The sequence below is a fragment of the Alosa pseudoharengus genome, unplaced genomic scaffold (genome assembly GCF_046254945.1).
Source record: "Alosa pseudoharengus isolate Yale_2024_CS ecotype anadromous, Long Island Sound unplaced genomic scaffold, YU_APseudo_1.1 YU_APseudo_1.1_scf_1, whole genome shotgun sequence".
Taxonomy (NCBI): Eukaryota; Metazoa; Chordata; class Actinopteri; order Clupeiformes; family Clupeidae; genus Alosa; species Alosa pseudoharengus.
The window spans coordinates 18,131,773-18,146,497 of NW_027468564.1; the positions used below are offsets into that span (position 1 = coordinate 18,131,773).

The 14,725-nt window shown below is 41.1% G+C and overlaps 1 protein-coding gene and 1 long non-coding RNA gene across 2 annotated transcripts; one reads left to right on the plus strand and one right to left on the minus strand.

The window, feature by feature from the left end:
* Window positions 1–230: 230 nt before the first annotated feature.
* LOC143123369 (uncharacterized) lies at window positions 231–4,670 on the minus strand. The gene is made up of 3 exons (XR_012986825.1): window positions 4,646–4,670; window positions 2,281–2,557; window positions 231–398 (listed from the first exon to the last, which is right to left on the minus strand). It is a non-coding gene; the product is annotated as an uncharacterized LOC143123369 (long non-coding RNA).
* A 1,953-nt stretch (window positions 4,671–6,623) lies between these two features.
* LOC143122242 (4-galactosyl-N-acetylglucosaminide 3-alpha-L-fucosyltransferase 9-like) lies at window positions 6,624–12,725 on the plus strand. The gene is made up of 2 exons (XM_076283104.1): window positions 6,624–6,661; window positions 10,781–12,725. Exon 2 carries the CDS (start codon window positions 10,797–10,799, stop codon window positions 11,937–11,939), a length of 1,143 nt encoding a protein of 380 aa, XP_076139219.1. The 5' UTR covers window positions 6,624–6,661; window positions 10,781–10,796; the 3' UTR covers window positions 11,940–12,725.
* The last annotated feature ends 2,000 nt before the right edge of the window (window positions 12,726–14,725 follow it).

Genomic DNA, 14,725 nt, shown 5'->3' on the forward strand with positions numbered 1-14,725 from the left:
TCATGCAGGCTATCAGACTGTTGCCCTGCAGCCTGTTCTGCAAGTCTATCTTGATCTATACATGGAGAGTGAATGAAGTTTAGATTATTTTAGACTTTTGTGTAAGATGTGTAAGATTTACACAAACAATGATAAATAAAGCGATGACACCACCCGCTGCAGACCATAGGATGTGAGAATGCGCTCCACAACACAGCTGTAAATGGAAGCAAGGACTGAGGTGTCAAGGCCAGTATGCTTCAGCCCCTTCAGGAAGTGGACAAACAAGGCCTTGTTTACATGCTCGCTGTCTTGTTGTTTGAAGAAAGACACTGCTTTAACAGCTCCTTTGTGTAGGTGTCCTGTTGGAGTCATATAATGAAATGGAATGCATACATCAGGATATCAGGAGCGAGGATCTGTGAAAACATAAGTAGAAGAGAGAAATTTAAGATATGTTTAGAACATTTTGAGCTCCAACACAAAGGCAAAGCAGTTTCAGCCATGCAAACCATATATTTTCTTAAAGCCTGTCACTTGTACATGTGAGTTAACAGACTAGTACATGGCCCACCTTCCTGCAAACTTTGGAGGACATAAATGTATACATGACACTATTTTGTATTGTCAAAGTCAGTAGAAAGGTGGGACATGTCTTAATGTATATTAATTGACATCTAGAGGCTATAGGCTTTCAGAAAATACAGTATATGGTTTAGGTGGTCAATTCAGCTGTCCCTTAATATTATAGCCCTAGATGTTTCAACTGTAAAATGCGTTTCTCGATCTACATTATGGGCCTATGTACGCCTTATAATGCACCAAAGTCAGTAGGAAGGTGGGGCATGTCTTAATGTATATTAATTGACATCTAGAGGCTATAGGCTTTCAGAAAATATATGGTTTAGGTGGTCATTTCAGCTGTCCCTTAATAGTATAGCCCAAGATGTATCAGCTGTACAATGTGTTTCTCGATCTACAATATGGGCCTATGTACGCCTTATGATGCACCAGGTGGTCAATGCAGCTGTTCCTTAACAGTATAGCCCAAGATGTATCAGCTGTACAATGCGTTTCTCGATCTACAATATGGGCCTATGTATGCCTTATGATGCACCAAAGTCAGTAGGAAGTTGGGGCATGTCTTAATGTATATTAATTGACATCTAGAGGCTATAGGCTTTCAGAAAATATATGGTTTAGGTGGTCAATTCAGCTGTCCCTTAATAGTATAGCCCAAGATGTATCAGCTGTACAATGCGTTTCTCGATCTACAATATGGGCCTATGTACGCCTTATGATGCACCAAAGTCAGTAGGAAGGTGGGACATGTCTTAATGTATATTAATTGACATCTAGAGGCTATAGGCTTTCAGAAAATATATGATTTAGGTGGTCAATTCAGCTGTCCCTTAATAGTATAGCCCAAGATGTATCCGCTGTACAATGCGTTTCTCGATCTACAATATGGGCCTATGTACGCCTTATGATGCACCAAAGTCAGTAGGAAGGTGGGACATGTCTTAATGTATATTAATTGACATCTAGAGGCTATTTGCTTTCAGAAAATATATGGTTTAGGTGGTCAATTCAGCTGTCCCTTAATAGTATAGCCTAAGATGGATCAGCTGTACAATGCGTTTCTCGATCTACAATATGGGCCTATGTACACCTTATGATGCACCAAAGTCAGTAGGAAGGTGGGGCATGTCTTAATGTATATTAATTGACATCTAGAGGCTATAGGCTTTCAGAAAATATATGGTTTAGGTGGTCAATTCAGCTGTCCCTTAATAGTATAGCCCAAGATGTATCAGCTGTACAATGCGTTTCTCGATCTACAATATGGGCCTATGTACGCCTTATGATGCACCAAAGTCAGTAGGAAGGTGGGACATGTCTTAATGTATATTAATTGACATCTAGAGGCTATTTGCTTTCAGAAAATATATGGTTTAGGTGGTCAATTCAGCTGTCCCTTAACAGTATAGCCCAAGATGTATCAGCTGTACAATGCGTTTCTCGATCTACAATATTGGCCTATGTACGCCTTATGATGCACCAAAGTCAGTAGGAAGTTTGGGCATGTCTTAATGTATATTAATTGACATCTAGAGGCTATAGGCTTTCAGAAAATATATGATTTAGGTGGTCAATTCAGCTGTCCCTTAATAGTATAGCCCAAGATGTATCAGCTGTACAATGCGTTTCTCGATCTACAATATGGGCCTATATTTAGCACAGCGACAACCATATCTAGCAAAATCACAGTAAAAGTAATGTAAAAGTGATGTAAAATACCTGCCAATTGTCCTCTGTATCCACCGCTGCAGTAGACCATGATGTGAGGATGCACTCCATAACACAGCTGTTAATGGAAGCAAGGACTGAGGTGTCAAGGCCAGCATGCTTCAGCCTCTTCAGGAAGTAGACAAATGAGTAGCCAAACAAGGACAATCAAGGCCTTGCTTACATGCTGGCTGTCTTGTAGTTTGACACCACTCTCCTTTCTGTGAGTGTTCTGTTGGAGTCATATAATGAAGTGCAATCCATACATCAGGATATCAGGAGCAAGGATCTGTGAAAACATAAGTAGAGGGGAGAAAAAAAGACATAAAGATATGTCGAGAAAACATTGCAGGACCATCCCTAAACAACACATCAGGGCACCTTTCTTTCCTTTTTCATTTGATCACTACTGCAATTCATAGACATATGTTGTATACAGGTGAGACAAGGGTAATACCGATGTGGGTATTTATGCAATTATAGAATAGGCTACTAAAATATAACTCCACAACTTCAAGTGTCAAGACTGTAGTTTTGGAGGAGTATTTGTAGTTCTTATGCAGGAAAATCAGTATAGGCTACTTTGGACATTAAAAGCTGCATGCACTACGTAGTACACACATGCGTACAATGCATTATTTTGGAGATAGAAATGTTGTACTGCTTTGTTTTTCTGAAAAACGGTAGTAGCCTATAACAGAATTTTTTGTCACATGAATTACCCAGACCCAAAGAAACAAATAGCTTATTACGTGAAACTGACCTGCTTATAATTTAATGTCAAAGACCATCTCAACTAATTGAAAAGCAGGATTGTATCACCATCACACTCATTCTGATAATTTAACCATAACGTGTCGTGAACAATGATTTATTTGGCTAATTATCACGTATTTGTCCACGTCTTTTACCATTATAAGACATTGAATTGTACTAAGAAATTGCTCATTTCAATTACCCAGACCCAAAGAAACAAATAGCTTATTACATGAAACTGACCTCATTATAATTTAATGTCAAACACCATGTCAACTAATTGAAAAGCAGGATTGTATCACCATCGCATTCATTTCGATAAGACATTGACTAAGAAATTGCACTAATTTCGCGTGATTCTAGTTGTTTTACAGCATAAAGGAGTTTTAGTCAGGATAACTATCTCTATATTTTGTTCGAAACAACAAAAAACAACAACATTATTATTATTATTTACTAAATTTACGTAGTTTAACTTACCTTACCCCACACGGCCAGCTCTACGATGCGTTTCCACTTTCTTGTGGTGGCGTGTGTCACATGACAGCAACCAGCCTATCACACTGGGGCTCTTATACGGGGCTCTTCGGCGTTTTTCGAGCGTTTTCATACCTCATAAAATCTGCAGATGACACAGCAATAGTGGGGTTAATACAGAATAGCGAGGAGACCAACTACAGGGCCTGGGTGGATCAATTCGCGAAATGGTGTAGGTCCAGCTGTCTTCTTCTAAATATACAGAAAACAAAGCAAATAATAATAGACTACAGTACAGAACTGGGAGCCAGCCCCCCCAGTGTATGGTTAAAAATGGTGAGGATGTTGTGATTGTAGTCGAGTACAAGTACTTAGGCACAATAATAGATAATAAGTTGCAATGGGACAGTAATACCAACACCATCTATAAAAAGGGGCTGCAGAGGCTGCATTTTATGTGCAAACTAAGACAATTTAGAGTGGATAGAGATATGTTACTTTTCTATCATTCATTTGTGGAGAGCATGCTATTTTTTTGTTGTGTTACCTGGTATTTCTCTTTGTCAGTGACCAAAAAGAAAACAAACTGAGCAAGATAGTTAACATGGCCAGCAAGGTTGAGGGGCAAAAACTAGACAGTATTGCTACGACCTGTGAAAGAAGGGTGTTGATGAAAGGTCATGCAATTAATAGAGATATGTCACATCCCATACACCAGGTTCAGGCTACCTTCTTTCCAAACAAATTGAGCCAGTTGGTAATTCATTCCAACTAGCATTATTTTGATGAACAAGACGTTACCTGCAGGACCATGCACTTTCTTTCCAGCTGGACTATCACAGTATGCACAACTGCACTTTATCATTCTATACATGTGTAGTGGGGTCTGTGCCTTCTGCCCTGATGTTGAGTATGTGTGGGGGTGTGGTAGGGTGGGGGCGGTTGCGGTGAGGGAAATTCTGGTCTATATTCCGTCTTGTATTCAGTCTTGTCTAACTGTCTACTGTATGGCGCAGAACAATTTTCTGAAAGGACAAATAATAAATCTATCTATCTATTATTTTAGAAGATTTTGGTTTGATTTTGGTTTGAACACCTTTCTACGAAAATCAAGCTTGGGATAAAATAATTATACACTACTCACCCTGGGGCTCATATAGGGTTTTTCCTTTAGACCCTGCAAGTGGCAATAAAGACAATTTAGACCACCATGGCGTAAAGTATATAAGCATACTTAAAATGGAACAAGTACAAAAAAACATATACAGACATAAACACAATCATACACAATCATAAATGTTTCGCCTGTTGGACAATTCAACCATCCACACTCATCCCTCTCCTCCCAAGGGACATATGTATCTCTTTGCATTCAACGTAGTTTTCAACAACAACAATAACAAACAGCAACAAAGCTTTTCTACATATGGGTGTAGAATTTTTGATAACATATGGCTCCTTTTATCCTAAAGAATGTCTAATACATACCGACTGGCTCATCAAAACAGGAAAGGCTATCCAGACCAAGTCCATGTAGATCCTTCACAGTTGAAAATGAAGAGGCCTTATCTGAAAAAGATCGATCAATAGAAACCTTACTCTAAATACCCATCCAAGAACAATTACTATGTGTTCTCCTTTTCTTCAGTAGCAAATACACTGCCCATGAATCAGAAATATATTGGTGTCCCAATATAATGTTTACTCATAACAGCTGGCAATAGTGATTGCATGCAGATAAGTAACCGTGCAGCAAGATTGTGTCAGCTTAATGTTACAGTTTGTGGCATGGGACAGTTAGGAAACAGTAGGTGAATGGCGTGGGTCAGCATAGGAGACGGTAGACGAATGGTGCTGGACAGTAGGCAAGAGGCAAAATATAGTAGGCGAGTGGCGCAGGACAGTAAAGGAGACAGTAGGAGAGTGGCATGGAACAATAGGAAACAGACACGTCACCAACAACAGTGCGAGTGGCCTACTGTAATTACTGCTATTATCATTATTATGTATTATTATCAATTTGTTTTGTTATAGGCTAGACACACATTCCATATTCACTGTATAGGCTATTTCTGTCACTGTACACGTCATCTGGAAAACTTGCCTATGTATTTAACTGTTGTACATAATTAATCTTGATCGTCTACATAACTGCTTCTTTGCACTTCTGGTTGGATGTCAACTGCATTTCATTGGCTCTGTACTTGTAGCCTACTCTTTTAAATTACAATAAAGTTGAATCTAATCTAAATCTAGCTTAATCTAATCTCTAATATTATGGGCCACACACATTGCAATTCTATATTGAATTAAACCCCTCTCTTAATCAGGTTAAAGAAATACAGTATTATATTATAAGTGAATATCTAACATCCGGAGAACTGCTGTATCAAAATACAATTGTTTTATACCTGATATGTGGCCTAAAACAATGCCCGTTTCGCAACGAAATCTATTCACGTTCATCATGATTATCGATTATACATGCCTGGCTGATAGGCTACCTCCCAGCTGTTAGCTGTAGCCCACACTAACAATATTACGCTAATTTACACAGACAACAGCTGTTTTACAGATTAATGTAACATTACATCATGCACGTTAGCTAAATTATAAGTTGTGCAAGCCTACTCTGAATTCACAGTATTGCCCATGCATAGGCTACTATTTCATGTTAAATCAACTTTAAAATGTTTTGCTCAATTGCTAGCAAAATAATCATGCTAGCGGCAGTAGCAAGGCTCACCTCATTTCCCATTTGGATTCTTCTTTTTTCTCCGTCCCTGCTCGGTTATTGTTTCTGGATTCTGGGGTTCAGGCTTCTCAAACTGCTAGCCAGAAGGTGGCTCCTTCTAATCCACAACTCAAAACAGGCTTAAGAGTGTGAAACTGCACGTCAAAAGCATCAAATAACATTCTCCCCATTTTGTGAGGTCAGGCTTTTTTGACAGATGACGTGGTTCTGTTGGCTCGTTGAAAGCGAAATACAACGTGATAGTAACACGATAATTACGTTTTGCTCAACACGTTTTTTAACAAGGAAACGTGTTACACAACACGTCCCAATAGATTAATTAACGTGACAGTGACACGTTCAGACGTGAGACTGGGTTGGTTGAACACGCTGGGACAGGCACCGCACATGCTCCCTCGCTCGCTCGTGAGTCCAACTTTCCTCATATTCACTTAGTTCTTTTAGATTGCATCAAATTTTATCTAAGATGATTTTAATCTTTGATCTTGCAGCGCTGCGCAGATCTGGCTGAATCCTTCAATACAAACATGCCTTATGTTTAGCCAGATCTGTGCAGTGCTGATTTGATCAAAATGGCACCAATTTTGCTCAAAATGCCACCAATTAACATAAGTTTGCTCTCAACCAAAAGTTTGAAGTTAGTAAATAGACCCTGGGTTGTTTTTACTCCAAAATTACACTTTAAGTCATGCACATTTTTAGGTAGGTTATTTCAACATACAAGCAGTCCATGGTACGCCTGTTAGTCTGAACAACAGTACTTGACAATGGGCGATAAGTCTTTATTCCAGCGTTTCTCAAACTGTGGGTCGCGACCCACTACTGGGTCGCGGAGACATGCCAGGTGGGGCGCGAACTGACGTGAAAAACAGGAGTTTTTTATTTTTATTTTTTTATCTGTAGCCTGGGCCCAGGTAGCACCCGATGCCCAATGGACACACTATGTTATTCACAGGGAAGCGCTCGTGTCAAGGCAGCTTAGTTAGTCCCGACCTACATGAGATTTTGAACGTTGTTGTGAGAGTGGTGAATTTCATCAAAACCCGGCCCTTAAAAGCGCGTCTATTCTCCGCACTTTGCGAAGAGATGGTAGCTGACCAAAAGGCTGTACTGTTTTACAGTGAGGCAAGGTGGCTTTCTCGAGGTAAAGTGCTGTCGCGCGTGTTTGAGTCTTGGAGGAAGAGCAGGCACGTGCAGAGAAGGGGGGCTACAGGGGCTCTAGCACCTGCCCTTTTGCCCCTTTGATGTCCAAGTGCCCTTTTGACAAGACCCGTTTTTTACTTTTTAAAATTTGTACTTCCGCTATTCCGACGTGAATATTCGCTAAAATGCGTCATTAATAGTTTGTGAAATTAGAAATTTACAAAAATATTTTTTTTCTGTGTTAATTGAAATGCCTTGCGGCCACCAATCCGTGACGTCATACATTCAGTGAACTCTCAGAAGGTGCACGCAGGCACAGTGCTGCAGGAGACGTTTGGGAGCACGGTAAGGTCACTTGGCAGTTAGCCTATCTGAAAATGCAATAGTATTCAGCTTAGAGATAGAGAATAAAATGTTTAAAGTTGTTTCATGTTTAATGAAGTAGGTTATCAAACCCGTTTAAACTATGTCATGGTCCATCCATTTCAATAACCTGGCAGCTTCGAAAATCTAGGGCTGAACGTTCATAACAATCTGTTTAGGTTACTATGTTACTATATCTGTTTAGGTTACTATGTCTAAATCGTCATTAGCCGATGACATAGGCTACTGTAGTTGTTTTACTAATCCAGCGTTTCTCAAACTGTGGGTCGCGGAGACATGCCAGGTGGGGCGCGAACTGACGTGAAAAACAGGATTTTTTTAAAAAAAATTTTTTTATCTGTAGCCTGGGCCCAGGTAGCACCCGATGCGCAATGGACGCACTGTGTTATTCACAGGGAAGCGCTCGTGTCAAGGCACCTTAGTTAGTCCCGACCTACATGAGATTTTGAACGTTGTTGTGAGAGTGGTGAATTTCATCAAAACCCGGCCCTTAAAAGCGCGTCTATTCTCCGCACTTTGCGAAGAGATGGTAGCTGACCAAAAGGCTGTACTGTTTCACAGCGAGGCAAGGTGGCTTTCCCGAGGTAAAGTGCTGTCGCGCGTGTTTGAGCTCCGAGTCGCCTCTTCTTGGAGGAAGAGCGCATGTTTGAATCTGCAAGCACGTTCACTAATGAACATTTCTTGACGAAGCTGGCCTATCTTAGCGATATATTTGATATATCTTAGCGATACATTTGAGTTAAATGTCCAGTTACAAGGCAAAGACAAGCACCTACCTCACCTAGCAAATAAGATTACTGCATTCACCAAAAAAACTTGAGTATGGGACAAGAGCCTCGATCGCGACAGCATTAGGCTATGCCTTTGAGATTTCTGAGCGAAATCGCTGAAACGTCTGATTGGGAGGCACTCTTGTGATCCCATGTATTAAACAGTAGGCCTACATCACATCCCTGCAAAGTTTATTTCAAAAATATTTCCCAACCAGCAGTGCTCAGTATGACTGGATTATGGATCCATTTAATGCAGCATGTTGGTATTTCATTGAATATATTGTACAATGCTGTAAAATGGCCTATGCTTCCTAATATGTTGCTGGAAAACAGAAATATGTGTGTAATGTATTTATTTATTATTATATCTGCAGCACCAGCTGATTTTAACTCTGAGGATATATTTAGAACTTGTCATTATTTCAATAAATTTGACAATTTTTGACAATTCTTAGAGCGATGAGGGACAGGTGGGGCTCGAGAATGCCCCCTTGATCAAAGTGGGGAATGAAAGAAAAAGTTTGAGAACCACTGATCTAGTTTGTTAACTACCACAGTCACGAGTTGGGTCGCGATAGTCTGTCATTTTTCAAAAAGTGGGTCCCTAGAAAAAAAGTTTGAGAAACACTGCTTTATACCAACACAACCATTCACTGAACTCTGAGCCCGTCAACACTCCGAGCAACACTGTGACACTGGAATGAGTTAAAATGTCAAATGGAGTCCTTTGTGTGTGAGCGAGACTACCCTTGTGTTTACCATGTCTTGTTGAAGGTGTCCTCCACTGTCAGTAAAGCTTTAACTTTCTTGTCGTTTGCCACACAAACGGGCACACAAAGAGGGTGAGAGAGAGAGAAAGAAGCACAATATACAAGCCCAAATCAGAAAAAGTTGGGATGTCTTGTAAAATGCGAATGAAAACAAAATGTAATAATCTGCAAATCTTGTAAACTCATATTTAGCTGCAAAAAGACAACAGACAACATATCATGTTGAAAATGACAAATTTGACTATTTCATGGAAAACTTATGTTCATTTTGAATTTGATAATATCAACACGTTTCCAAAAATGCTGGGACGGGGGCAACAAAATGCTGGAAAAGTTTTGTGATGATAAAGAAAACGAAAGGAGGAATATTTCACAACTAATAAGGAAAACTGGCAATATGATTGGGTGAAAAGAGTCTTTTTTTTGTACCTGTGTGGACAAATGATGGGAAATGAAAATTATGAAGTATTTGGGGAGTTCATCATCTAAAGTCCATAATGTCATTGAGATATTCAGAGAATCCAGAGAAATATTTGCAAACAAGGGATATAGGTGACAATATTACAATAACAATATTGGATGGCCATGGTCTCATTGAATATTTCAGGCAAACAATGACAAAATGAATTGCACACATATTTAAATAGTATTTCTCCATAATAGAGGAAGAGTCCAGGTGCTAAAATGGCCTGTCTGCAGTCCAGACCTGTCAAATTAGTGCATTACGGGATGACAAACATGATTAAGAATACCCCATACTATTGAACAACTGAAATCTTATATCGGGCAATGGGACAATATTTAATTCTCAAAACTCTAGCAACTGGTCTCCTTAGTTCCTAAACATTTACAGAATTTTGTCAAATGAAGAGGTTAAACCGCACAGTGGTAAATATACCCCTGTCCCAAATTTTTTTTGAAAAATGTTGCTAGCATTAAATTCAAAATTAATATGAAATAATCAAATTTGCAATTTTCAACTTTTTATATGTTGTCCATGTCCTTTTTGCAGCTAAATATGGGATTTTGAGATTTGCAGATTTTTACATTCTGTTTTTATTTGGATATAACACCACGTCTCAACTTTTTCTGATTTGGGGTTGTACAGTATCTATATCTCATATAACTTTCATGGTTTCTTTAAATATCAGTCATATTAAAAATCTAAATTGTATTTGTCTTCAATTGATCTTTACTTCAGCATCCTGGGCGGTGGTAGCGTAGCGATTAAGGACCTTGGCGAGCATGTATTAGCCTGAAAAGTTGTGCGTTCAATTTTTGGCTTCCATCGTTGTGTCCTTGAGCAAGGCACTTGTTGCTCCCAAGTTGCTCTGGGGACAATGGCCCTTGTAATATCATTGACATACAGTATGTGATTCGCGTTGGATAGAGGTGTCACCTTAATGAACACATGTAAATCCTGTATTAATACATCGCTCTACATTTCTTTGCAGTTATTTTCAGGACACAATGGATCCTCAAACCCCAAAACGCATGACAGTGCTCCTGTTAGTGCTTTTCCTTACTTGTGGACTTCTGACGTGGCTTCTGAACCTCACGGCCTCTCGGTCGCCTTGGTTCTGTCCAGCAGACGGCCAAGATCCGCCTGCAGCTGCGGAGGGCGACGTTGTGTCGGGGCGGAGGGCTCAGTCGGAGAAGCCCATCCTGCTGGTCTGGTGGTGGCCCATGGGGATTAGCTTTGACTCCGCCGACTGCCTGACCCACTTCGGCATAGACGGCTGCGTCATCACCGACGACCGCTCCCGGTTCGGCGCGGCCAATGCAATCCTGTTCTTCCACAAGAGCATCGCGCGGGACCTCAGCAATCTGCCCACGGCGCTTCCACGGCCGCCGTTCCAGAAGTGGATCTGGTACAACGCGGAGTCCCCCACCAACACGGTCAAGGAGGCCGGGCTGGACAGCCTGTTCAACCTCACGCTGACGTACAGGCGAGATTCGGACATCACCTCCCGCTACGAGCTGAGCATCGTGAGGGGTCAGTCGGAGCAGTTCACGCTACCCCGGAAGGACAAGTTGGTTTGCTGGATCTTGAGCAACAGCATGACTGGCACTGGTGCCTCCACCCAACTGATGTACTACCACGAACTCAGGAAACACATCAGGGTGACCCTCTACGGAAAAGCCGCCGCTGGGGCAATTCCTCTGAGGGACGAAGACTACTACTCGACGATTGGCAGTTGCAAGTTCTACCTGGCCTTCGAGAACTCCATTCACGAAGACTACATCACCGAAAAGCTGAACGGACCAATGGTCGCCGGAACTGTGCCGGTGGTATTGGGCACCTCCCGAGAGAACTACGAGCAGTATGTGCCCGCAGACTCCTTTATCCACGTCAACGACTTCCCGGATCCAAAGGCTCTGGCTGAGCGTCTGCTGGAGTTGGACCGTAACGATGCCGAGTACAGGCGTTACTTTGCGTGGAGGCGACACTTCAAAGCGACGCCTCACCTTCTGGTCAAGCGCCACATGCAGCCAATCTGCACAGCCTGTGACCAAATCGCCAAGGACAACACCTTTAATGTAGTCCATGACCTCTCCTGGTGGTTCAATGGTGATGTCGAGGGGCATCACACTGCAAAAAATGAATTCTAACCAAGTGTTATTGATCTTATATTAAGATTAAAAAATCTATTTGGTATTGTTTTTAGTATGAAAAGACTTACCTAGCGGCCTCTCAAAAGATCATTTTGACTTAATTTAAGAAGACTTTAACTTATTTTAAGGAGTCTTATCAAGACAAATTTGCTCAACGCACTAGCAGACAAATTTGCATGTTTTTAGGACAAATTTGCTTAATTTGTTTTCAAGATGAGATGTCTTAAAATTTTAAATTAAGTCAAATGATTTCCCAAGAAAGCGCTAGGTAAGTCTCTTTATACTGAAAACAATACCAACTAGTACACTTGGTTAGATTTTGTTAGATAAGCAGTTTTTGCAGTGCAGTGGTGATCTATATAAATGAAAACGCCTTTAATGTAGTCCATGACCTCTCCTGGTGGTTCAATGGAAATGTCAAGGGGCACCAGTGGTGATCTTTAAGGGGCATTTTTCAGACAGGACTGTGAAGAACGACAGGAAACAAATGGGAGAGAGAGAAAGATGGGGAGTCAGGAGGCTTACAATTGAACCCAGGGCTCCATGGGCATCTGGAATATTTGACTGTTCTTGTGAAGCATTGTTGCTGTATGGTGTAAGAGTTTAAAGCTACCCAAGTGTTTAAATCCAATAAAAACACTCAGCTGGGTTTGACTATGTTGCTGTTATTCTTCCAGTGCACCAAGCCTCATTTGGTTTCATTTGCACAACTTTATTTATGTATTCTTTAACCAGGTAATTTCCATTGAGATTTTAAATGTATTTCCCAAGGAATCAACTGTATTTGCAACTAACCATTTAGAATTGTACTTTGGTCAGAGTAAAATAAAAGTTGGTGTATCATTGTAAAATGCAAGTCAATCATTGACAGCAAACCAGGGGCATCACTAGACCTTATTCACTGGGGCACGTGCCTTAGTAAAAGTCTCCAGTGCCCCAGTACAATTCTAGCGCTGCTCTCGCTGGAAATGGCATTCATGAGCGCATCTCCGTGCCTGCTTTAGTCATGACTCGAGCCTGTCACTTACCAGCCAATAAAAAACAAACAAGGAAAAAAAGAAAGGGGCCATAATAGCCAGGAAATCAGGAAATAGCACCTCTGTAGCTGGGTAAGATTGAACGCAACAACCAATGAAAATCATTCACATGATTCTTCCGAGTGTTTCGTTGTACAGTGGAAACCGCTGGAGCTCATCACATCTCTTTGAGCGCAGAGTAAGTCGTCCCCTGTTTTAATGTTACAACAAATTCACAACTTGTTTTACAGAAAATATGACAAGTTGATCGATGTTAGAGAATGTTGCCCACATAATTAGCATCCGTGTTCTAATGCTTAGCGTCAAATTTGTAGCCTAAATTTAGCAACAGTTTACCAGCTTGTGCTCTCTCCCTGACACACACACTCACACCATGCGTAGGCTGCATGCACACATGCGGACAATTAATAATGATTTACGTATAGTGTAGAGAGAGTCCTGTAAAAGTAGCCTATACTGTTTGTGAAGCTGTCCTACTGTAAAACTATAGCCTTCTGATAAACTATTCAGAGATGGACATCAGAAAATTCTTCCTGAACAGAGGCAGAAGGAGAGGAACAGTGAGGAGGGATGAGGAGGACGAGGGAGGTATGATAATTGCCTTCATTAACGGTAACATTAACATTTATGTTGGTAGCCAGTGCTGTGATTTGATCAATGGTTTAATGGCTTAAATAAGTTTGCTGCATTTGCAAATGTAGCCTATAATAATCTACACAGACTCTGTGTAGATTGTAGGCTACATTTGGAAATTATCACCAAAAGTCAATATGAAGGCTTTAGTAGGCTATTTAAGCTACAAAGAACTGCAGTATTGCCAGGATGACTATAGGACCCTTGCCTGGGAGGGAAGTATATCTCAATTTTGACTAAGCTTTCCCTTGTGTTAGTAGGAAAGCCTATTAAATTCATGCAGTGAGTATAGGCCTACTTATGCCTATGTGTTTGGATGTTGCTGGCTAGTGGTTCTTAGAACAATTGAGGGAGAGAGTGCTGGTCCTACAGTATGACAGTGACAATAATGATTTTGAAGCTTGTAGCCTACCCGTAGGCTAGCCATTTATTTCATATTGCGCGCACATTTTTTTTTTTATGTATTGGGAGTTGGGGGCCTGTGCCCCAGCAAAGCTCTAGGTCTAGAATCGCCCCTGCAGCAAACATGCACCACTTTCCACCGTTTGTTTGCATGTCAATCATTCATGTGAATGCCATGACCTCAATAACTGCCATTAGAGATAGACCTGTTTATTACACAGCTTTTCATAATACTGCAGAATGCTCCATTCACTTGGATGTGCCTTCCCAACGTCAGGACTTATTTTCAGATAATGGTGTTCTATACATTTTCCATTACGCATCGCCTGTGAATGTGTGTATGTTACAGGATACATAGTCAATCCTCCATGTGAATGTCATAACCTTCATAACTACCATTACAGTTAGGCCTGTGTATCGCCTGTGAATGTGTGTATGTTACAGGATACATAGTCAATCCTCCATGTGAATGTCATAACCTTCATAACTATTACAGTTAGGCCTGTGTATCGCCTGTGAACGTGTGTATGTCACAGGATACAGTGGGCTGAGCTCAATGGCGCCATCAAGTACACAGGCGCTGTCCGCACCGACACAACGCCGCTCTCCGCAGCTGCAGGTGAATCTTGGGTGTCTGCTGGACAAAGCCGACACAACGCGGCTCTCCGCAGCTGCAGGTGAATCTTGGGTGTCTGCTGGACAAAGCCAACA

Coding starts and splice junctions, on each gene's coding strand:
- LOC143122242 (XM_076283104.1), top strand. CDS start 10,797: ATGGATCCTCAAACCCCAAAACGCATGACAGTGCTCCTGTTAGTGCTT.